Source organism: Ictalurus furcatus, chromosome 18 (assembly GCF_023375685.1).
Source record: "Ictalurus furcatus strain D&B chromosome 18, Billie_1.0, whole genome shotgun sequence".
NCBI lineage: Eukaryota > Metazoa > Chordata > Actinopteri > Siluriformes > Ictaluridae > Ictalurus > Ictalurus furcatus.
The window spans coordinates 1,290,001-1,315,284 of record NC_071272.1 but is presented as its reverse complement, the minus strand read 5'-3'; the positions used below and the strand labels follow the sequence as shown (position 1 = coordinate 1,315,284).

Sequence of the window (25,284 nt, the reverse complement as noted above, 5' to 3'; positions counted from 1 at the left end):
CACTGGCACTTGTCGTCTGAATATTCAGGTGATTTCACTTGAGCCAACTGTTTGAATAAGATCTGTTCACTGTTCCTGTTTGAAACAGGAGAGATCAATTAGCCATGGCTATAAAACTCATTGCATAACAGCTTAGATACCATCAAGGGAGTTTTTTTAGGAAAGATGATTTTGTGTTTCATTTGATTGCATAGTTATTTGTGCAGTAGGCAGTCGATATTAAAGTTATTGCCTAATATTGTTGATAGAGATTGTTGATTGAGGCTAGCGTTTGCTTAATAATGTTCTTCCCAATTCTTTAAATGCAGACCCCAAAGCAGGATTTTATCAAGTTGAATCATGTAAAAGCACAACACTGCAGGGCTGAACCATCAGAGTTACAGAAGTCTCATTAGGAAACATTATCAAGTAATGCAGTGACAAAGTATTTTTTTTTATTTAATAAAGTCTTTATTTGTACATAAAAAACATGCTTTCATACAGTCTTCGCCTACATGCTAGATTATACAGCACATTGAAATCTTTATATAATTATCCTTTATAAATAATTCATTGAAACATGACACAGGTTCTCTCATAGAGACTAATTAATTTGACGATTCTGTACACAAGTACAAATTTGTCATTGTTGAGATGGTCATCATAGGAACAGCAATTTCCTACAGGAGCCCATCAAGCCCTCTCCCATAGAGCATGTCACTTCCTGCTACATACAGGATGTGTTGATACTTCAACACAGTAGCACCTCTGTGTGTCTGCATTTGCGTGTACCTGTCTGTATTATGACTATAGGTGGTACAGTATGTCTGAATGCGATGTGAGTGTTTGTCTAAAATCTATGGACTACCTATGACACTTGTATTTTGTGCGCATGTGTGTACAGTCCAGCACACAATATGCCTCACAGAGACAAAACTTGTTTGATGCTGCAGCCATCAGTAGATCTGTGTGGGTCTGCATATTCGTGTTAACACTGTCCAAGGCTGTGTTTGATGATCTCTTTGCTGGACGGTGGGATACGCTCAGGAAACACCACCTGGAACTCGACCAACAGGTCACCACGCTGGGCTGAGTTCTTAGCCCGGGGAAGCCCCTCCCCTATTAGTCTTCTCACCGAGCCAGGTTTGACGACATCACTGCAGGGGACAGGTTTTGTCTGTCCATCAAGTGTGGGGACACTAATAGTACATCCACATAATGCCTACAGAAAGAGAAAGAGAAAGAGATGGAGAAGGTTAGTATTATTTCCTACTATATCTTAGTATGATAAGCATGAACAAAATGGTTTCGTTATTACAAATTGTTTTTCAGAATGAAGATTATTTAAAAAAATTGCTTGAGTATATCTGTGAGACATCGCCGTGCTAGAGTATGCGTTAGTGTTTCCTGCCCATTTGAGAATACCGAATATTGGGTTTTTTGTATTGCATAATGTTGAGTCGAGATTGAATGAAGAGAATGTGGGTCAGAGTGAATGAACCGCTCCTGTTATGCAAGATGCCATTACGAGACGGGTGTTGCTAATGTGTTCCTGTTCTCTTGTTCTCGTCTGAGTGGGAGAAAGGAGGAGGGAGGAAGTGCGTGGGAGACAGATGAGAGAGATGAGCAAGGGAGGGTGAGAGATGAGCAAGGGAGGGTGAGAGATGAGCAAGGGAGGGTGAGAGATGAGCAAGGGAGGGTGAGAGATGAGCAAGGGGGGGTGAGAAACAGCAGGAGAGAGGAGTTGGGAGGAGGAGGCGAATGTGATGGTGCGAGACAGTCGAGGAAAGACGAAGGGGTGGGTGACAAGGAGGGTGAAGAGAGTGTGAGACAGACAGATGATAGGAATGAAGAGACAGAGGAATGGTGGGGGGGATTTCAGAGGAGAGAGCTATAGAGATGTTATGAGATGTTTGTAGGGAAAGATTGATCATGGCAAAAAGGCTGAGTGATTGATTTCAACTGAATTGAAATGAAGCTCGAAAGTTTGTGATGGGGAAAATAGAGAGCGATTTCCTTCTGAGACGAGGGAAATACCAACAGGAGATGAAGATCAAGGGACATGGGGGAAAAACAATGAAGGGAAGGGAATTCATAATTAGAGATCAGATGTGAGAAAATGACTAAGAGTGAATGACAAATGAAAATTGTGTTTGTGTGTGCATATGTGTGAAGATGCTAAGAGCTGCAGAGGGAAGATGAGGAGAGGCAAGAGGCGGAGGAGTGTGTCTGCGAGCCTGCGGGAGATGGGGAGCGTTTCTAAATATAGCCACAGTGCTCTGCAGAGGCTTATCATCTAACAGAGAATGAGTGGGTGGAGAACAGGACAGGCTGTACTACTAGCACACACACTCACCTCTCTAAGCGTTATGGTGGCTGTGTAGACAATGTTGGACCCTTCCCGTCTGAAGTGAGTATGCTTCTTCTCTTTGACCACAAACGTGAGGTCATTCGAGCCATGTCCAGGTGCCCCATGTCCCTCCCCTGGAAAGGTGATCTTTGTCCCTTCCTTCCAGCCTTTCTTCACCTCTACATCGATCACTCGTTCCTCTGGCTGAAGCACGTTCTTGTCTGTGGGCCGGAGCCGAGTGACCTTCACGCGCTTCGTAATACCGGTCAGAATGTCTTCCAGTGACACGAGGAGGTCATGCACTTCAGTGACGCCTCCAGGGTGGGACCCTGTCTTGTTGTTATGGTGACGACCCAGGTGGGGTTGAGGGTTCCTCAGAAACGGGTTGAAGAGGTCCTCGTCTGAGTCGAACTCAAAGTTGAAGAACATGCGCCAGGCATGGGCGTCGGCCTTGGGACCATTGGGGGTGGGGTCTGCTTTAGCAGTAGACATCGGTCCCTTAGTCAAACCTGGAAGAGAGAGGGCGTGTGATTGTGTTAATTTTCTCTTGGCCAAAAGAATGGTGGATATTTCCGCTTACATGAAATTAGTAGGTGAATTTCCAGAAAGGGAGTCAGGAAATGTGTGTGTATGTTTATGTGGAAATGACGGGTTGGGGAATAATTCATGCATTCTGCACACAGTCGGAGCTTTCAACATCTGTCTAAGTTGATCCATATGTTTCAAAGTAGTGTGTGTGAAAATGGGGATAGTGTGTCTTTTAGAATGCAAGTTCTCACCTTGCTGGTCGTAGAGGCTGCGCTTCTCGGGATCTGTGAGGACCTCATATGCTTGGGCAATCTGCTTGAACTTCTCCTCTGCATCCGCGTCCGAGTTTTTGTCAGGGTGATAGCGCAGCGCCAGGCGCTTGTACGCGCGTCTGATCTCCTCCTCGTTGGAGTCACTCGACACTCCTAACACAGCATAGTGGTCCACACACACTGGTGAAGGAGGAGGACTGGGTATCTCAGGGTCCTCATGCGCCTCCTGTTCAGGGAGAGAGAATAATAAATAAACTGTTAAGAGCAGGTTTCTGTCTTTTTAGTTGCACATAATTCACCCAATCATGGAGACACTTGGTAAGTTCAGGTGTGTGATCAATTGGACACCTGTCCCCACTATTAGCGATGTTTGCTGGTCTTTTAAACCAGAGATATTCTCAGCTAAATGCACTCTGCACTAAGGGGGAAAAATATTGTACAGGGACATTTTTTTACCCTTTGGTGTATTACCTCAGTGACAACAGTTATAGAAGCTTAAAATCCAAGTTTACAACTTTTCCTCTAAGAGTGTAGTACTCAGGGAAAAAAAAACAACCGTTCAAAAATTCTGACCAGCTTCATTTACAGGAATTCATCAGACATAGGGCACAAATTACAATACTGATGGACTGCGATGGCATGCTGTGTAGAATTATAAAAATTTAAATAAACAGATCATGAAATAAGAATAACCAAATTTTGGCGCCGCTCACCTCTGAGGACCAGCTTTCCTCGCCGTGGATCACTCGCACCTTGCACTTGACGTTCTTATGCTTCACGCCAAACTGTGTCCAGATGAGAACCATGATGGCTATCGGTGCTGTTGGTGCTGATGCTGTCGATAGTGCTGTAGCTCGAGCCGGCTCTGGGTAACCTAGCTACTACTGACTGCATCTCTGCTGCTGCCGGCGAGCTTTTATACCGGCGCGGCAGACACACACACCACCCACGCTGCGTGACCGAGCTTTCCCGGGCCCGCCCAGGATCTGCACGAGAGGGAATACCGTGCTGGAAGCCGAGCTGTTCTCGCCGCTCATTGGGGGACTCTGCAGCGTCACGCGCACAAGGCGGCCCGGCGCTCCATGTGAGGAGACGCTTCCGGAATTTTAAAATAACCCATCGCTCTCTCTCGCTCTCACACAGCCCCCTCCTTCTCGGCTCTCGGATTTAGCTCCTATTATAATGGATGTGGCGAGACGGGAAGCTGGTACTCCTAGCTATCCCTTTTTTTTCCTTTTTTTTTTTTGTAGATGGATTAAACTATTGAATTATACAGCCGGTCTGGGCTCATTTATTACGGGATTATACCATTTCCGCAAGATTAGTGCTGTTATACAATAGCTAGGCTATATAAATGAGCCGAAACCCGGAATGAACATGATGTCCCTTTTTATGTGACAGTTATAGCCAATAGTTTTATAGTTGCATACTCGTGTGTGTGTGTTAAAATAATGGAATATAGACTATAAATTGACTATAAAGACTACAAAGTCTAAGACTAAAATCTATGAAGTCTCAGTCTCTCTCTCTCTTTCATTATACTCCCAGGGTACAACCTGTCCCCATCCTTGTCACTGGGGTGGCGCCCTAAAGGGTACATCTTCTGTTAGAAATCTTTAACTTAGACATGTGCACTTTTAAAGCTTTATTCTAAAAAAATAAAAATAAAAAATCTAGCTCCGTAATGATTAGTTACAGTAATGATTTGAAAAGTATACTGTATCCACGTTTCCAGGTGAAAGATTGCATATATTCTATATCATTAATTCGTGGTTTTCTGTACAGTAAATGTGCCTACTACAGTGTGTAGTTTGTAAGGTGTGAGGGATAACATAGTAGTGATGATCACACTGCGTGGTATTCAAACAGTGCTTCACGTGAGCAAAAATACTCCTCTCCGGAATATGAAGGCAATATGATTCCTCATGTCTGTGTGCGGTAACTGGCCGTCGATTACATGTACATAAATGGCAGTATTTCCTCAGTCGTGACGCGCGCGGCCAATAGCAGATGGGAACACCGCAGGATTCCCGTTGCTACCGGAAAATGAGACAAATTTGGAGAAGATGCACCTTGCGGTAGCGTCAGAGAAATGTTCTCGGCCAGATTCCTCCATTTTGAGGAGAGAGAGAGAGAGATCATGCGGGAGAGATGCGAACGAGTCGCAGGGATCTGACTAACGCGTTTCAAACATTTATTTTATTTTAAATATTTTTTTTTTAAAAATATATATATACAGGCGGCTTAATTTTTTATGTCGCATTTTGATAGACAGTGTGGATCGTGTGGAAGAACCAGTCGGTGTGGGTTTAGTGTCATTTTGTTCAGAATACATGGCACTAGGTCTGAGCAAGTGCGAGTCTTGACAGCTTCGAGGCATTTGGCTCAAAATAGGGTAGCTGTGTGTGTGTGTGTGTGTGAGTGTGTGAGTGAGTGATTCGACAGCTCAGTGTCATCTAGTCTAGAATAGGGCTGTGACTGAGTCGTGATCCCCTGTCTGCAGTAACCTTTGGCGCGTGAATAGCAGATGTCCAGAGGGCTTTGTAAATTGTAGTTATTGCCCTGTGTGTGTACGCGCGCGCGTGCTCGTGGCGGTGGATGGGGGGGGGGTATTAACCTATCTTGATGGGGACCAAATGTCCTCCCCAGAAGGATAAGAGTGTCTGAAATTTTTTCACTTTGTGGAGACATTTGGCTGGTCCCCAAGAGGAAAACTACTTATTTATTTATTCATTCATTCATCCATCATCATCATCATCATCATCTTAAATACAAGCTACAGCTTTAATAATAATAATAATAATAATAATAATAATAATAATAATAATAATAAGAGTTAAAATGTTTCTTTTCTGAGGTTAAGGTTAGTTGAAATTATAACATTAATTTGCTGCATTAATAATTATCAGTGGAAGGTCCTCACAAGGTGCGCGCGTGTGTGTGTGTGTGTACACTATTATTACTGTCAACTGGCGTGCGTGGGCGTGACTGGACCATAAGGTGAAGTTAGGGCATGTAGAAACACAATATAAAAATGTATCACAATTGAATGGTTGCACATAATGATGTTCTGATATAGGTTTCATCTGTCACTTCTTATGAAAAGCAAACAAAACTTATAGCGACGGCATAACATAAAGACACGTCTTCTACACCTGTGTCCATGTGCAGAGATTTCCACTGTCTGTGTGTGCGAAAGAAAGAAGGAGAGAAAGTGTGGTGTACAAGCTGAGCTGTAGTCTAGTGTTCCGTTCACGGGTACTGTCTGTCCTATTCCCCCCTCCCCCTAGCGCTCTCTCTCACACTCTCTCTCTCTGTGTGTGTGTGTGTGTGTGTGTGTGTGTGTGTGTGTGTGTGTGTGTGTGTGTGTGTGTATTAAGTTTGAGTCACGACTCTGCTACTGTAGAGTGAAACTGGGCAATCACTGAAAGTCGCAGAGGAGCAGAAGAGTTACAGGGGAAAAGAGTTAGGGTAAAAGATCAATCAACTAAGCATTATGTGGAATGACTAGTAATATTGACACATTGTTCTTTTTCGGATATAAAACGTCTTCTTCAGATATATCAATTCAACAAAGATGATAGATAAACAAATTACAGTTTGATCTGAAAATGACATATCCTGTAAATACGAGCATCATGGTATTATCTGTTCTAATGCTGTAACAAATAATACTGCTCATAATATGCAGACGACATAAAAATCAAATAAATAAACAATGACATGCCTTTAAAGTAGGAGTCTTGATTGTTATCTGCAAAGCGCTCCAGTATGGCTGCAAGCGTTCATTCCAGCCAAATAGGAGCCCCACTTGATAGTTGTTTGGAGCCCAAGATGAACTGATTAAACAAGTGGAAACAGGTGTGACTCCTGCCTGGTTGGAATGAAAGCCTGCAGCCACACCCCTACTTTAAAGTGTAATATGCTAAGAAAGAGTAGACTGGAGACTGTGAAAAGGATGGAGACAGAAAGAGACCAATGGAAAAACCAGAATGTGGTGCCACCTGTTGGCCATGATGAACACACACATTCACTTAAACATAATTTCCAGACTATGCAATCGAGACATCTTAAAAGCGCTCGCCTTTCATTGCAGACTTCTTAACCATATCCTTAAAAGTCCTGTCCCATTTTTGCAACCCTGTTTTGTGGTAGATGTACACTTTTTAGTGTCACCAGCTACATCACTCAAATACATCTTACTTCTGTTTCACTGTACTGATCTGATGGTGCACACTTTTTTTTTTTTTTTTTTTAAAGTAATGTAGAAGTACCTCTTTATTCTAACCAAATCTAATGTCTTATCTTTGCTCTTGCACGTTGGGGCTATTATCTGTGTATGACAAACAAAACATGCAGCCTTACCTGACAGGGAATAGTAAGTACAGTAGTTTGGATATATGGTTCTATTGAACCTCTCCTCTAATCCAATTAGAATAAAGAATTTGTGCATATGTCACTTAAAATATTGAAAGCTCAACACACGATTATTATGTGCCAGTGAGCACCAAAGTGCGGTTAACCCTTTATCACTTTTAGTAGACCCCCTTTAGGAGAAATGGCCCACCGCCCAGCAGAACTGGAAGCTCTGATTGCTTTTTTAACCGAGTCAGACTTGTCTGTTATTGCCTGAAGTGTTGGGTCACCGCCCCAGAAGTTTGAAAAGTGCCAGGTCAAATGCCAGCTTGCCCCCGTTTCTTCGGCGGCCCTGCTTCACACTGTTTGCTAGTTATCTCTATAAACTTGCTTTGTTGCTATTCAGTAAGCAGCACTCAACTCATGGGAGCAGGGCCGGACCAGAAACAAACACTCACCATGGATGCTTCCCTTAGTGGTTGAGAAACAGTGCGGTGTCGGAGGGATGTAAGGGGCATGTGAGATCAGAATACATCAACCAGCTGGAATTGAGGGTGATCCATCTGGCCCTCAAGCTTTTCTTACTGATTCTGAGTCAACATATGTTGTCATGACAGTCAGACATATAAATCATCAGGGCAGTACAAAGTTGGATAGTGACTGAGGTTGGTCCATGGCACATCTTCACTGAGAACAACTCCTCTACCAGGGCAGCGTATACACCCGGAAAAGTGGCATTTGCACACAAAATTAGTGTCCCAGATGTGGGAAAGGGTTGGCTGGTGCAGCTGAACCTCTTGCAAGTCAGCACATTGCCTATTGTTGTTCTCTCTGATGGAGCCGGACAGCCTGCTGCTACAGAATACAGGGAGAGGATTACCATCTACAATATATATTTCTTTCTCTGATTCTTCCCACATTGCACAAAATTCTGAAACTAGGCCAGAGTCCTGCAAGAATTGCTAGCGTTTGCTAGTGGTCAGAACACCATAGTTGCTTTTGCTCAGAGTAGATGTGCTGTCCCAAGTGGTCAGAGAGATTTGTAACAAACGGCCAGATCACCTGTATTTATGGGTTGGTCCCTTAGAATGAACCATGAACTAATGATTGTGACATAACCTTCCAGGAAACATTCCTGAATGTAAGAGTCCGTACTACACAGGCCTTGTATGCCTACAGATGCTAACAGTTCCACAAATGGCATGCATTTGATAATTCCCAAAATTTGAGCTTTTCTTGAGGGGCTGCTAGCATCCATCTGCATTAAAAGTGTATGTGGTGGCCATTGCAGTATGTCAAAGCACCATAGACAGCATCTCTCTGGGGGCTCATACATTTAGTACAGTCTTTCTGAAAGGAGTGAGGTGCGTTCATCTGACATGATTCTCCATGAGCTTGGTATAGGATCTCCCCATTGTACTGGAGTCCCAGGTCCACTAAAATGGCATCTCTGAAGACTTTTTTTCGACTTAAATATGACTTTCCTTTTCAACATTTAAATAGAACTTTTTCAACAGCATGAAGTTGGTTAAAGGTCTTACTCAATATCACACTATGCCAAAGTTGAAAGAAATTCAGGAAATGATGAGGAAGAAGGTGATTGAAATACATCAGTCTGGGAAGGGTTACAAAGCTATTTCAAAGGCTCTGGGACTCCAAAGAACCCACAGTGAGAGCCGTTATCTCCAAATGGAAAAACTCAGCACAGCAGTGACCCTTCCAGGAAGTGTCCGACATTCCAAAATTCCTCCAAGAGCACAGCGACGACTCATCCAGGAAGTCACAAAAGACCCAAGGACAACATCAAAAGTACCTACAGGCCTCTCTTGCATCAATAAAGGTCACTGTTCATGACTCCACTATCAAAAAGACACTGGGCAAAAATGGAATCCATGGAAGAGTGTTGAGATGAAACCCACTGCTAACCCAGAAGAACATTAAGACTCGTCTGAATTTTGCCAAAACACTCCTTGATGATCCTCAAACCTTTTGGGAGAATGTTCTGTGGACTGATGAGTGGAAAGTGGAACTGTTTGGACGACAGTGGTCCCGTTACATGTGGTGTAACCCAAACACAGAATTCCACAAAAAGATCATCATACCTACGGTCAAGCATGGTGGAGGTAGTGTGATGGTGTGGGGATGCTTTGCTGCTTCAGGGCCTGGACAGCTTGCAATAATTGAGGGAAACATGAATTCTGCTCTCTACCAGAAAATCCTAAAGGAGAATGTCCGGTCTTTGAAACTCAAACGCAACTGGATTCTGCAGCAAGACAATGATCCAAATCATAGGAGTAAATCCTAGTCCTAGAAGTAAGTGAAAGACTGATCTCCAGTTATCAGAAGCATTTGGTTGCAGTTATTGCTGCTAATGGTGGCACAACCAGATTTAACGTTTAAGGGGGCAATTAGTTTTTCAGACTGTTGATAGGTGTTGGATAACTTTTCTTTTTTACTTCAATAAAAAAAACAACTGTATTGTTTGTTTACTCAGGTTGCCTTTGTTTTATGTTGCATTTTGTTTGAAGATCCAAAATGATTTAATATGAGATACTCAAAAATAGAAGAATTCGGGATGGGGCACATACTTTTTCACACAACTATATGTATTTTAATACAATTATTTGCTATTTGTGGAAATAATGGACTATTTCACATATCTGAGGTTTCTTACAATGATTATAAATGCGGCAGTCTCCATCTGGCATTTTGATAGAGCACACCATCTGGGCAAAATGGCTGGAGGCATCAATTGCCTCGATAATCTCCTGGCAAACTGTTTTCTTGTCCTGACTACTCAAGTGAACCCAAATGTACTTTTTATGCTGCTCTTCATTTCTTCCACAAAATCAGCTCAAGGGTTTATATATGAGTTCAGTGGAACTTACATTTGAACAGATAACAATTCGATGTTCTTTGTAATCAGCAGTTGTAACTGGATGTCTTTAGTGACACTAAATCCACATGTAGCTTATTACAGTAAATGTGCTTTTTTATTTGTATTTCACAGAAATATATACAGTGTCCCAAAAGTGTCCATGCATAGGGAAAATGATTTTTTATAATAAATTATGTTTATACATACTGGCCCAAGCCCTTTGTGTATACCTTTTCCCTCATACTCAGTAACTGCTTTATTCTGATCAGGGTCATGATGGATCCAGAGTCCCAACCCTGTTGGGAATGCACCCTGAATAGAACCCCTTCACATCGCAGAGCACCATGCACACGTGTATTTATGTGGTGATTCACACCTAGGGCAATCTGGTATAGCCAGTCCACCAACTTTTTAGAAAGTGGGAGGAAACCGGGAAAACGTGGAGGAAGCCTACATCGACATTGGGACATGGGGCGGCTGTGGATCAGGTGGTAGAGCGGGTCGTCCACTAATCGTAGGGTTGGCGGATCGATTCCCGGCTCACATGACTCCACATGCCGAGGTGTCCTTGGGCAAGACACTGAACCCCGAGTTGCTCCCGATGGCAAGTTAGCGCCTTGCATGGCAGCTCTGCTACCGTGTGTGTGTGTGTGAATGAGAACCAGTGTAAAGCACTTTGGATAAAAGCGCTATATAATATATGCTATATATATATATGCAGACCATTTACTGTAACAAGCCCTTTCTGTATAATTCCACAGCTCATTTCAGAAAAGAACCCAAGTACTCATTATGTACTATGAAAATTTTATTTTGCTCACCCCTTTAAGAAGAACAAACAGCAGAGACGGCTTGGTTACAGTCAAATTTCAAATGTAAATAAATGACGATGAGTCTAGAAACTTCACTCTGTATGCAGTTTAAAAAAAAAAAAAAAGAGTAATATGATCTATCAGAAATGGGTGAATTATCAAAAGATACACATTGTATATACACATATCTTAACCCTACACACACCCACTGTGAACAGACTGGTGTTACACACACATACACAACTACCTGGCTGTGTCACACACAGATACATAACCACCTGGCCATGCGTGGTGGTGTGAGATTGTGCGTGAGGTATTTACAGAGGATACAAGACTGGCTGTGTGCTAAACTCCTGGAAGTCTTCTGGAATAGTGTCTGAAAAATCAAAATCACAGGATTTAATATAGTTAGTGTGTGTGTGTGTGTGTGTGTGTGTGTGTGTGTGTGTGTGTGCGTGTACAAGAGCTCACCATTGCAGCGGTACTTCAAGTTGGACCATATGATGTTCTCCTGAGAGAAGCAGAACACGCCCAGCCTGCCTCCCCTCATTGTTGTGTCGATTGTCACACCAGAGTCTGCTACCAATTCCGTGCCTTCATAGAAACGTACCCTACGCACACACACACGTCATTTTCAAATAGGCTTATCATGCACTTACAATAGTAGAGGCCATGTGAGTGTACGTTCAACATCGTTAAATGAGGTCTGTTTGTTTCTTCTATTTTTGTAGCAGTTTTTTTTTTTTTTTTTAAAGCTGAAGAGTGCTGCAGGGGTGGAACTTCTGAAGAGCCACTTCTGAAACAAACAGAACTATGATGACAAACCTGCGTCAGTTATTTAAATATATGAATTGCACTTTATTTTGGAAGTTCTGTTAATGACATTTCCATTTTCAAATGATCGAAGTTTATAAATTAAAGCTGACTCATTACAATACAGTGGTGCTTGAAAGTTTGTGAATCCTTTAGAAGTTCTATATATCTGCGTGAATATGACCTAAAACAACATCAGATTTTCACACAAGGCCTAAAAGTAGATATAAATAAAAAAAAAAGCACCCAATTAAACAAATGAAATAGAAATATTACACTCGGGCATTTATTTATTGAGAAAAATAATCCTATATTACATAATCTGTGAGTGGCAGAAGTATGTGAACGTCTAGGATTAGCAGTTAATTTGAAGGTGAAATTATAGTCAAGTGTTTTTAATCAATGGGATGACAATCAGGTGTGAGTGAGCGACCTGTTTTATTTGAAGAACTGGGATCTATCAAAGGCTGATCTTGTTTGTGGAAGGGTAGAGAAAGCGGGTCAAGCTGCAAGACAACGACCCTACGCACACGAGTCGTTCTACTAAAGAACGGTTAGAGAAGAATAAACTTAATGATTTGGAACGGCCGAGTCAAAGTCCTGACCTTAATCCAATAGAAATGTTGTGGAAGAACCTGAAGCGAGCAGTTCATGTGAGGAAACCCACCAACATCCCAGAGCTGAAGCTGTTCTGTACTGAGGAACGGGATAAAACTCCTCCAAGCCGATGTGCAGATGATCAACAGTTACCCCAAACGTTTATCTGCAGTTATTACTGCACAAGTGGGTCACACCACATACTGAAAACAAACCACTCACAGAGATGTAATACTGGATCATTTCCCTCAATATATAAATGACCAAGTATGAAATTATCGTCTCATTTGTTTAATTGAGTTCTCTTTATCTGCTTTTAGGATGCTTGATGATGTTTGATGATGTTTTATTTATGCAGAAATGTAGAAAATTCTAAAGGGTTTACAAACTTTCAAGCACAACTATACTTCCAGTCAACCTTCAGTAGTCTTTAAGAACAATGTAGAAATAGTTCTGTCCAGATGCATATAGTTAATGAGATATTTTCCTCTAACAGCTGTATTGTATTCCTGTTATACCACAGTGAGTTATCAAAGATTACAATTTGTTTGACTTTATTAATGAACTCGCTTACCTGATGTACCCCACTTGTGGACGGTGCTGTAGGTACCAGCGGTATGACACTTTGTCCTTCCAGCCGACATTACGTGGATCTTTCCAGAGCAAGCGCACCTGATCGTTAGTGTCACCTGTATGCCAGAGGGAGTTTCTCAAATGTTCACCAGGACCAGACTTAGACTTCACTGCCTAAGAGAGACAGACAGATAGGGATGGGAAAGATTTTATTTATAAAATTATTATTATTGTCATAATTTTTTTTTATTGCTCAACATTTAGTTTCAATGTTACTTGAATATATTTGGTCATAGCATAGGAAGACCTTGATTAATAGGAGCAATATAAGTATTAGTTCTATACATATTACATGTCTATGTATTCGACATATACATGTATACATAGTGTCTATATAATCCATAGTTCTATAGTTAAAGATAACCAGTTTAGATGTCAACGGATCAGAGGTCATGTAGTGTCGGACCTTCAGTTGAATGCCAGGCTCAGCAACAGCTCTGAAGGGTGTAGCCTGCCAGTACGTCTGCTCCGTTTGCTTCCACATCACCACGTAGAAGCTAGATGAGTCCTGATAGCCGAATATGAAGCCAGCATAGTCGTCGTCAGTCACGGTGTTCACGTGGAACGTGCCCTCAAAGTCAACACCACTGAACGCTGTGTAACCTGAAATCGCAACAGTAGGCCTAACTGTGACAAATTATAGAATGCTCTAAACTCTGAACCGTACAAACGGGGGTCTGTAGGATGAAAGAGTTTGGCTTCATTTTAGGGCAAAGATGTATGTATGTGTACGTGTGTGTGCACCTACCCACAGCAAGGCCAGGGTCACTGTTCATTGTTTGCACAATCTCCATCCCCTGTAACCAAACACATGGGAGGCAAGCATGTTAGACCTACAGAGTGAAGTCAAAGAATGTGTGGCACATCAGACACGGGCTCCTTGACCTGGCTTTTTACAAGCTAAAATTTAGAGAGTACACTTGACTAATCAGCCTCCTTTTCACTCCTTTTGAGTGTGCAGCTTTCGCTGCCGCAGCCTACGTACTCATCACCGCTCCAGTCAGATGCTGCATTACAAAATCTACATTTGAGCACCCTGCTATTTTTACAGTGCTGCAGCAATATATATATATATATATATATATATATATAATGTGCATATTTTTAAATCAATTTTTTTTGAGTAATCCTTAATCCTTTTTTCTCTCCATTTTTTCTTCCCAATATGGTCATCTGCCAATTCCCACCCACCAGACATCTCTCCCCTATCATATAGTGACAACTACCAAAGGGGGGTAGGTGAAGGCTGAAGAATACATGCTTCCACAAAGACACACAAAGCCAGCCACCCACATCTTTTTGAACAACTGCTCATGCAGTGCCACTTGGAGGAATGTGCTATCTGCCCTCTTCCACATACATGAGCTCACAGATGCACTTGACTGGTTAGTACCTCACCGACTGACATGGGATAGAGAGTTCGTCATTCCTCCCACCCGTATAGCATGGCCACATTTGTCCTCTTGGCTCAAGCTCTTAGCGAGGAGTAGGAGTTATTCCTAGGAGTCAATAGGCATAGGCATGAAGTCCCATCGCTGTAACTCAGTTACCACAGCACACTCACACCAGTGTTAAATTATAGCCTATGTTTATGAACAACGACAGCAATAATAATCATAATCATCATCATCATCATCCTCATCATGCTTTGATCAAGTTATTGGTTATACATGACATAATGAAAAGACATAAACCTAATCGATTCAGTTAGTAAATTATATAAATACCAGCTGTCAGAACACAGGCTGTTCGAATGCTAATCAACAAAATTTGATATTTAACCAACAGAACAAAACTCGCTGAATTAATCAGCGATTATTTTGGCACCCACGTACGAGCGAACAGGGATGAGTTGAGTCAAGAGGAACAATGAGGCTGGTATTCTGTGACTGACTGAGATTCTGTGATTTACCTCAGGAGATGAGACTACAACGACTGAGGTACGGGATGCTTGCGATAACCAGGTTTAATTAATTCATTTAATGCGAATTAAATCAACGAGTAGCAGTTGTTTATAGACAAGTGGTGTGTTGATATGTCCCAGCGGAATTGGAATGCAATCTTTACATGCGATTTTTCTCCTCATGACTGTAAAATGATAGAACTTTTACTTCTGCTTGAGATTCATGCAAACGAGAAACATCATTCAGTTCAAGAAAATCTCTAGTATTCATAAGTATACAGTAGAAAATGTTCAAATGTGACCATGCGAGGCTGTCAGGCCACAACACGCAAGGCTCAGTGCTACAACCTTTCGCTACTCTCATGAATTTAAGACACCTCTGAACTCCTAAAAACTTGTCTATTCAAGAGTACTCATAAGGCCAGGGAAGGCCAGTGTAGGAGTATATTTTCATGATTTCTTGCTGGGGTTATGCATATGGGCACAGGTCTTGTTAGTTGACTCAAACTTTTACACTTAATTGTGGCGTTTAAATTACCCACAGTAGGATATTCCAGGCTTAATATCCCTGGAATATTTAGTACTTTTCTATATTAAAACATGATCAATTTAAAAAAAAATAATGTAAAAAATATATTTGTACCAGGGCGCACGGTGGCTTAGTGGTTAGCACGTCCGCCTCACACCTCCAGGGTCGGGGGTTCGATTCCCACCGTGGCCCTGTGTGTGCGGAGTTTGCATGTTCTCCCCGTGCTGCGGGGGTTTCCTCCGGGTACTCCGGTTTCCTCCCCCAGTCCAAACACATGCATGGTAGACTGATTGGCGTGTCCAAAGTGTCCGTAGTGAATGAATGGGTGTGTGAGTGTGTATGTGATTGTGCCCTGCGATGTCCAGGGTGTACCCCGCCTTGTGCCCCATGCGCCCTGGGATAAGCTCCAGGTTTCCCTGTGACCCTGAAGGAAGGATAAGTGGTATAGAAGATGGATGGATGGATATTTGTACCAGGGATAATATACTATGTTTGTAGCAGGTATGAGGGCTAGGTTACTTGTTTGAGAGACACGTTTGCTGGTTATCTCAAGGTTGAGTTTGTAAGATCAGGTATGCAGCTAAGAACGGACTTTTACTACGAAAGGGTCCATTGACAAACAAAACTGCTGCATCACCTGGTTGAGAACCACCCAGTTGGGGTCGATCTGGGCATCACCCTCAGGGTCGAGCACAACAGTCTGATATGCCCTGAAGTCTGTCAGTGTGATCTCCGCATTCTCAGGACAGTTGTCAATCCTGTCGATCACCTTGTCTTGGTCAAAATCTGACTCACATATGTCACCTACATTGTCATCTGGAGACAGGAACAGAAATAGAGCAGGTTAGTACAAACGTTCTTCTTGGCACCTCTGTAGAATGTTAAGTGAAAAACGCCAGAAAGATTCCTGTTTTATTCATAAATCTAGTATCTATAATATTAAAATAATCACCCTATTTTAACCATATTTGACCATAGATTTTGGTGGGTTGACATTATTAATATAAACATTGAGCCAACCAACATTAAGTTGAGAGGCTATCACACTTGACTTGTGCTACAGGTTACCATCTAGTGAATTTTTTAGACTAACCCCATAATAGGCAGGTGCATTTCCTATCGCAGTATACAAAGCACACACAGTAGAGCTAATATCATTAATCAGGGTTGCCAGGTTTCAGTTACATCCATCCCAGCTACACCTCAAAAACACACAAAATACCTGCAACTAGCGCAAAAGGTGGAAACATTTTTTTGTCTTTTTCACAGCCTTTCCATTGGAAATAAGGTCACTGTGGTGCACATGCATTTCTGATGTATGGACATTATCCACTCCATAAGCCCCCATTTTCCTCTCCTAATCTTTGAAATATATCTTATAATATAAATAGTTCTGTACATCACAGGCACACTGTATGCACTAGATGTATTAGATTTCATTCTGATTATTTCTATAAAACAATAAGGAGTACTTTAAAATAAGCCTGATTTGGTGTATAAAAAACAAACAAACAAACAAAAAACATAACCTTGGCAACCCTGTTATTATCACTGTCTACTGCTTCTTCTCCACTGAAAATGGAACTTAACATATATGGAGGACTTTTTTTTTTTTTTTTGAGGAATTTGTTGAATGGCTGAGTCAAAGCTCTTGGACTTAAATCCAATTAATTTCTGTGACATAACCTGAAAATTGCTGTCCACCAACTTTCTCTATCTAATTTGGGAGAGATCGAGAATATATGCATGGAGGAATAGGAGAAAATGCCATAATCAAAATGTGCAAAGCTCATGAAGAAACAATTCAAAGCTGTAATTGATTCGAAAGAACAATGCACTAAGTATCGACTCTAGGGGAGTCGATACTTATAAATTAAGCATTGTTTAGATTTATTTATTTATTTATCACATTTTTCGATCATTCTGAGGATATTTTTGTAGAGAATTCTTTTGTTTTTGCTCTACACTGAGATCAAAAGGCGAATATGAGACGTCTTCAGCATGTCTGCAGTGTATAGCAAAAACACTTTCTACTGACCGAAGCTTCCAAGATTCAACTAGATGAATTTGGTGCGTAGAGAAATTGGACAAGGTGAATCCAAGATCCTCATTTTTCCCTTACCATGCCCTCTACCATTCAAGTGAACATGACTTTTGGTCAGGCAGATTCTGACTGGTCTGATCTCAGGGAGCACTTGGGCTTGGCGGACATGCTATACTCACTGTTGTCGTCTGTTTGGTCAGGGTTGGGCACCAGGCGGCAATTATCAGGGCCTGGGGGAAGGAAGTCAGGGATGCCATCATTATCATCATCATCATCGCACTCGTCACCCAGTCCATCTTTATCAGTGTCCAACTGGGAGCTGTTTATCACCAATGGACAGTTGTCCTTTGAATCCTGATGTCCGTCACCATCACTGTAGAGCAGATTTAAAATATAATAGTCTAACATGGTACAAGCACTATACTGGGGGGAAAAGGAAACAGAGTTACACAGAGTGACAAAGTGCTTTTGTGTGGGCTAAGACTGACACTTTACTTATTTTTTATTTTTTTTTTAAAGTTTATACAATGAAGGAAAGCTGTTGTTTTAACTTAAGCGCTATGCTTACGTTAGGATGGGATCAGGCAAAGTAAGCCATAAACAGAAAGTTAGTGGTAGTTCGGGCATGTAGTTAAAAAAGATCGATCATTTTTCGTACCTGTCTTGATTTGTGTCACAAGAGTCTCCGACAAGATCATTATCAATGTCCGACTATTAGAAAAAGGAGTGGAAAAAAAGTGAAAAGTGATTTCAATAATCTTCTTCATATGTTAGGAATGTCAGCTACTCGTGCAATATTAATGGTTTAATATGAGGCTTTGTACATGGAATTTGCAAATGTCAGATAATACACGGATTTATATATATATATATATATATATATATATATATATATATATATATATATATATATATAATGCGAATTGAGAATGAGAATTAATTAGGTTGGTGTTGGAAAAAAAAGAATTTTGTCACTGGTTGGGGTTGAGAAAGATTTCTAAAAAAAAAATTAAAAATCATGCCTGGTTGGGGTTGGGAATATCAGGGCAGCTGTCACAAGCGTCTCCCACTCCGTCTCGGTCTCGGTCCCGCTGGTCCCGATTTATCACTCGTTGACAGTTGTCCAGGAAGTTTTTAATACCTATGAGCCAGTTACAAAACACATCAGAAGCTCAGTATCCAATCAGACGTACTGAAATAACCCAGGTCAATATTCATTTGTATTTTATATAACTTGGACCTAAATTTTTTTTTTTTTAGAATAGCTTATTCTGTTTGATATAGCTTTTGTATATTATTGTATATTGTTATATGATTGTATATTGTTCTATTGTTTCTTCATATATTGCTTATGGATCTTATTATTTGTAAGGCTTCCTTGAGTGTCTTGAAAGGCGCCCATAAATGAAATCTATTATTATTATTATTATTATTATTAGTAGTAGTAGTAGTAGTAGTAGTAGTAGTAGTATATACAGAATTCAAATTAGAATAACTGGATGGTCCCAACAAGGAAAACTGCTTATATATTTGTTTGTTTAACAAAAACTGCAGTTTTTAATTTTTCTAACTAAGTAAAAATGAACTAAAAGAACCAAAAGGTTTCCTTTTGCTTACTGATGTTTAGGTTAGGATTAGCTTTAGATGTAGGCATAGCAATAATTCATTTATTGGCTGCAAGGACCTCACAAGGATACTAAGACAAATGTGTGTGTGTGTGTGTGTGTGTGTTCAGTTTCTCACCGTCTCCATCCATGTCATCATCACATGCATCCCCAAGGCCATCTGAATCAGTGTCTCGCTGGTCTGGATTCTCAATGGTAAGGCAGTTATCACATGCATCACCATGGCTATCCTTATCACTGTTTATCTGATTCACATTCGGCTTCAGCCAGCAATTGTCCTAGAGTGCGTACACACGCACACACACACACACATGCACACACATCACAATAAATCACAGAGGGTCAGACGTATTTAAGAGCCAAAGAAAAAAAATTATGAACTTATGAAAAAGCTGTACTACCATCTGTTGACCTTCTTAGATGGTCCTTTGGCCCAAAACGCTTGCTAAAGTCAACATAGGCTTCATGCTCATCTGCAATAAAACAAATGTTGTATGTGTGTGTACCTGCTCGTTCAGTATTCCATCTCCATCAGCATCTGGGTCGCACGCATCACCTTGTCCATCTGAATCGGCATCTTCCTGTCCTGAATTTGGCACCATAACACAATTGTCCTAAAACGCACACACACACACACACACACACACACACACACACACACAGTTACCACACTGCCACTACCACAAGTCTCAGTCTACGTTGGTCATGTTGCATCATAGGCATTGTTACCTTTTTGCAGGTAGGATCTCGGCAGCGAAGCTTCTCGTCTGGGTATCCGTCAATGTCAGTGTCCTTTCCACATAGATAGCCATTTCCTGCCCAGCCAATACCACACTGGAACACACACACACACACACACATAAATATTTAAAAACACAGTCTTACAATTGAATTCAGTTTTGGTGGTTTGTGGTCTGGTATAGCATTTGAGCATGAAGACAACATTGTGGTTGTATGATCTGACAACGATGGTGTAGTCTATTTCTTCAGCACCATTTGTGTCTGTGTTTGTGTCTGTGTTTGCGTCTGTGTATGTTAGTTACTTAGTTACCTGGCAAGTGATCGTGCCATCTCGTTCCTCAATGCACTGCGCGTTCGGATCACAGGGGTTCTGCAGCCGATTCCCACAACTTTTCTCTGGCTTACAGCCTCTCACTTGGTCACCGGTGAATCCTGTTTTACAGCCACCACAGCGATATGAGCCCTACACACACACACACACACACACACACACAAGGTTGTATTATACATGTGAAAAAGTGCATGTCTCATATATTACACAACCAAAAAAATGAAAGGCTTTGACTAATGTACTAACATTAGCAAAAAGTGCGTGTGATGAAAACAATCTCAAGTCTCTGCCTACACCAAAAAGCAACAATAGGGAAGAATAGCAGCTGTTACCATCGAGTTCAGGCAGACTGAATTGGCCGTACAGCCTCCATTATTCGGCCTGCTGCACTCATCAATGTCATCACACACCTGCGGTTAGAATAATGGTTGCATGAACCGGTAAATATTACTATATATGGGCATACCAAAAATCAAGAAACACATTTACATCAAAAACATGTGAATGTACAAACACATACCCCAGGGGTGTAAAGCAATACTTTAAATGCAAAATCTTTATTTGTATAATGCTCCTAATATCCATATCTGTATCTGGATTTATGTAGCATTTAGCTTAGGGTGCTTGAGAGGATATTATTTTTGTTTGTACCTGCCTGCAATATTCTCGAATGAATAAACAAACCACCATGAGCCTCATCATGCAGTTTACTAAGGACTGCTGCATGTTAATAAGCATGCTTTATTATTATCTGAGCTCCGTATCTGACAGCTCGCTCGGCCCCGCATGAAAATAATAATGAAAAAAAAAAAAAGTGCAACTTTTTTTTTCTTTTTTGGATGCATTCCATGGATACCAGCCCTAGTGCACAGCTTTAGTCTCAAAAATATTAGCATTTGTATTCGTTTAAAACACATGATCTGTTCAAGCCGAATAACGTATTCATATCCGGTTACATCCCTAATATACACATACACACACACACACACACACACACCAACCTGTTTGTGTGTCTGTGCAAAAGCCACTCCCACACCTTCCACTGGTTGACCGGTGTATCCGTTAGGACACGCCTCACAGCGGAACCCGGGAGCCGTGTTTACACATTTCACACCCGGGAAACAGGGGTTAAACTGGCACTGTAAAACACACAAACACCCACACCCACACACACACACACACACACACACACACAAAGGTTTCAAATACAGAAAATGTTCATAAGGGACACATTAACTAGGGGGGGTTAAACAAAAATGGATATTTCTGAGAGTAATAATAAACAATGGATGATTTTCATGAAATTACGTCCTAGCCTTAGAGTGTTATGTGAACTAGTAACTAGGTCGGTATTTTGAAAATCTGACATATATATCAGGAGATAATTGCCATTTAGTCCAAATCAGTTGGTCATCTTGTAGTGATTTAGTGAAGTGTTACCTCATCAACGTCGTCACATCTATAGCCATCTCCGGTGTATCCATCAGGACAGGGGCCACACTCCACCCCTTCCTCCGTCTCGATACACATGTCAGAACGGAAACATACCCCAGGAGCACACTGCTGCTTCACCGTTGTACCACCCAGATCTGCAACACAACCACCCGGATGTGCACATTTATCGACCATCAAATCTCTCTTTAATAAATACAAGATAAACAGTGACTCTGCAACAGGATGACTGGATTCGGTTTGTTTGGTTTTTTTTGTGTGTTTTTTCTAGTTTTTATGTCATAACATGCGTATATCAGAGTAGGAAAAACACTACGCAGTACTGATCTCTGGAAAAATCTTGCTGCTGGTGCTCTGGGCTATTTTGTTTAGACCATTTGGTTACCATATGTGGAGACAAATGTTAGGGTCGACGGTTTGAATCTCTAAACATACCTAACCTTTTGGTTAGAAAAGTCTTACCACATGCTTGACACTCAGAGATTGTGTTTCTAAGGAAGGCAGTCTCTTTCACCTGCGAATACAAATAAATAAAGTTCCGAATCAAAGAGAATCAAATGTGGGAGACGTGATAGAATACAATGGGAGAATTCCGACTCATATAATACGTTACCTGTTGAACAAGTACGTCCTTCAGCTCATTTATGACTTTGGTGAGCTCCAGCATCTGATTGGTCAGCTGTTTAGTATTGAGCCCTGGAAATATTTGAGTATAAACGATATCTTTAGTGGTAAAGAGAATATTAATAATCTCTCTATGTTGTTTTTTGTAAAAAATTTTTAATAGGTATTCTCAGTTAACTGGGTCCTGGTTAGGGATACTAACTTTATCAGGTGTTATTATTATTTATTTCTACCTAGTGTCTGTACAGAGTCACTCTGGTGGGGGTGGCAACCCTGCAGCGATGCAACATTCTCTACCGAATCACCATAAGCCAGTTTCAGCTCTTCCAGCTCCTCCTGCCGTTCGAACATTGAAAAAAAAAGCATGCTTTGAAAGGAATGTATAAGCAGTTTTATGATATAGTTATGTGACTAGGATACCATTAAGTGTACACTATTGTGACATGTGCGTGCAAATCCCAGGAGATTAACAGTTTCTAAAATACTCAAACCGACCCGTTTGTCCTAAACAACCAGGTCAAAGTCACTGAGATCACATTATTCCACATTCTGATGTTTGATGTGAACATGAACTGAATAACATTATCTTGACCCGTATCTGCTTGATCTTATCTATTGCGCTACTGCCACACGGGTGATGAGCAGATGTAAAGGTGTTCCTATTAAAGTGCCCAGCGAGTGTAGATGTAGTAAACGTTAAGGGAAGTACAGGAAGCTTCCAGAAAAACGGGATGTTTCCGACAAAAATGCATAAAGTGTGTCTAGTTGTTTATGCGCTTACGTGTGCTTTTCTCTGCATGGTTTTTAGCTCCACACCCTTGTTGTTATTAAGCCCATTGAACACCGCTGGTAAATCCCTCAATGTCTCCACCAATCGGCAGTCCAGGTGCAACTCCAAGCTCGGCACCGGCAATGTTGCCTGGCCAGGTGGAAAAGACCCCTGGTTGTATGGAACCTCCAGGCCCTTCAGGTGAAAAAGGAGGTGGTGCTTCTCTCCGTCCGCCAGTTTGAGGTTGTTAAAGGTGACGGTAGCTATCCTGCCATCAATGCGTAGGTAACGCAGTGTCGCTAGTCACAGAAGGAGAAAACAATAGATACGGGATTGAAATACACAGATGGTAATAACGGCAAGGAGAGGGAGAAGAAGGATGGAAAAGCGAGAAATCACTGGAATAAGTTCAGAGGTCGTACTTCAGCTCTTCCAGTGAGAACATGATCCTAAAGTTATCTAAATGTTGGATTCAATTGTATACATACCATTAAAACATGCTCACCTTTGTTCAGTTTGCCCATAACGGTGAACTCAAAGTATTTGCTGTTGTCTTGTGGGTTATAAAGCCCGAAAACTGTGGTTCCAGTTCGGGGTTGCAGGCGGAATGTTGCGAAAAGGAAGAGCTCCGTTACTCCCTGTTCCGCTAAACCTCCATGCAGGAGATCCGGCAGACAGTCTGGTGATGTCAGCAGGTTATACACTGTAGAGGTAAACGGTTTCATTTTAAATGTGGGAACAGGGAATCCGGATTTGGAAAAAAAAAGTCATTTTCGACATATGTTGCTTTAACCTTGACGTTTCCTGTAAAAGTGTCCATACTTCTCTGCCGATAGCCAACATGCACCAACCTACCAAATTTAGTGGAACGCATCATTCGAACAGTTCTCCAGGAACTGGCGCATGAGATTTGACATAGGAATAGATCATCCGTTAATGGATTGAGGGCCCCTTTGCACAGATGATTCCAGAAATATTAATTAGGTAAAGAGAAGAATCAGAATTTGTAAGCGTAAATTAACATGTTCTGTTAAAATGTAGTCTCAGTCCTGTAAGATTTCCTATTTAAATGTAGGACATCCTTTCAATCTTAAATGCTAAGCGCGATAAAACAGACACCGGTCCTTGAGCCTCTGATGAAACAGCATTCCGATACAGTATATTCCCTGCTCGTGAAATAGACGTCCAGAGGACTTTGACATTCAGCATTATTCTTACCCTGGATCATTTAACATCTTTAATTAGAATCCTATTTTTACTTATCATTTATTTCTTCACAACTAAATAAGGTGTTCCTCTCAACGCTTTGTTTAACACTTAAATCAATACCCAGTCTCGTTGAGGTCTGTAATAATTAAGCTTTTAATGTTTGTTCAGCTTGACTCTAATTCAAGTAGAGTTCTGTTTTACTGAAAGTAATTCATTTAAAATTTCCAGAAGTTAGCCCCTTTGACCATTGGTACAATGATTTCACTGCCTGAAACTGCAAATACAGATGTCGGTTGTTATGGCGGTGGCTATTGGCCATTGCGCCCCTAACAGGGCTGTTATTTATGTTTCCGTTTATAATAATAAAGGTGTGTGTCGAGACAAGTCCAGCAGCCGAGTTCAGACTTTCATGTGTTCAGAGAAATGCACAGGGAACTTGCCAGTGTTGAACTGACATTTAAGCCTAGACTCAACTTTTTTCCAGTCTGTTGGTTGACGTGCCATACCTGTGTGCAAGCTTTGGCAAGTCCCTAGATCGTTTCCCCCATTCATGCTGGTTCATGTGCATGGTCAGGGCTTTTTCTACTCACTCCAAAACTAATATAATCATGTTTGTGTTTGTTGAGTTGGTTGCTGTGCTGTGAGGTTGCTGTGCCATTACTTTTACGAGCACCTAATCAGTCCTAACTACTGTCTGTCTTTCTGGCCACTGAAGGGCTGAAAAGCTTTTTGGGCTCGGAGACCAGGAGCAATGAAATTCAGAGGCTGAAGAAGCACACTACGAAACATTTCAACTCTGATCTCTCTCTGTAAATGAAAGATGAATGAGTAGAACTTGA

At 41.4% G+C, this 25,284-nt stretch overlaps 2 protein-coding genes across 2 annotated transcripts in view; both read right to left on the bottom strand.

Moving 5' to 3' along the window:
* Nucleotides 1-169: 169 nt before the first annotated feature.
* Nucleotides 170-4,202, bottom strand: zgc:122979 (uncharacterized protein LOC641576 homolog). Its single transcript, XM_053649574.1, has 4 exons — nt 3,843-4,202; nt 3,109-3,355; nt 2,336-2,838; nt 170-1,201 (listed from the first exon to the last, which is right to left on the bottom strand). Exons 1-4 carry the CDS (start codon nt 3,933-3,935, stop codon nt 968-970), a joined length of 1,077 nt encoding a protein of 358 aa, XP_053505549.1. The 5' UTR covers nt 3,936-4,202; the 3' UTR covers nt 170-967.
* Nucleotides 4,203-10,678: 6,476 nt separating this feature from the next.
* thbs4b (thrombospondin 4b) overlaps nt 10,679-25,284 on the bottom strand; it is a 16,046-nt gene continuing 1,440 nt past the window's right edge. The window contains exons 2-22 of the mRNA XM_053649119.1: nt 23,742-23,939; nt 23,249-23,535; nt 22,701-22,803; nt 22,457-22,539; nt 22,306-22,357; nt 21,832-21,980; nt 21,393-21,530; nt 20,724-20,801; nt 20,371-20,523; nt 20,049-20,153; nt 19,826-19,933; nt 19,438-19,597; nt 18,717-18,835; nt 18,353-18,405; nt 17,874-18,067; nt 16,288-16,466; nt 13,967-14,015; nt 13,625-13,821; nt 13,160-13,332; nt 11,647-11,786; nt 10,679-11,551 (exon numbers count right to left, since the gene is read on the bottom strand). Coding sequence (XP_053505094.1) covers nt 11,493-11,551; nt 11,647-11,786; nt 13,160-13,332; nt 13,625-13,821; nt 13,967-14,015; nt 16,288-16,466; nt 17,874-18,067; nt 18,353-18,405; nt 18,717-18,835; nt 19,438-19,597; nt 19,826-19,933; nt 20,049-20,153; nt 20,371-20,523; nt 20,724-20,801; nt 21,393-21,530; nt 21,832-21,980; nt 22,306-22,357; nt 22,457-22,539; nt 22,701-22,803; nt 23,249-23,535; nt 23,742-23,939 — 2,777 coding nt within the window. The 3' untranslated portion in view covers nt 10,679-11,492. The remainder of the gene's footprint in view (nt 11,552-11,646; nt 11,787-13,159; nt 13,333-13,624; nt 13,822-13,966; nt 14,016-16,287; nt 16,467-17,873; nt 18,068-18,352; nt 18,406-18,716; nt 18,836-19,437; nt 19,598-19,825; nt 19,934-20,048; nt 20,154-20,370; nt 20,524-20,723; nt 20,802-21,392; nt 21,531-21,831; nt 21,981-22,305; nt 22,358-22,456; nt 22,540-22,700; nt 22,804-23,248; nt 23,536-23,741; nt 23,940-25,284) is intronic.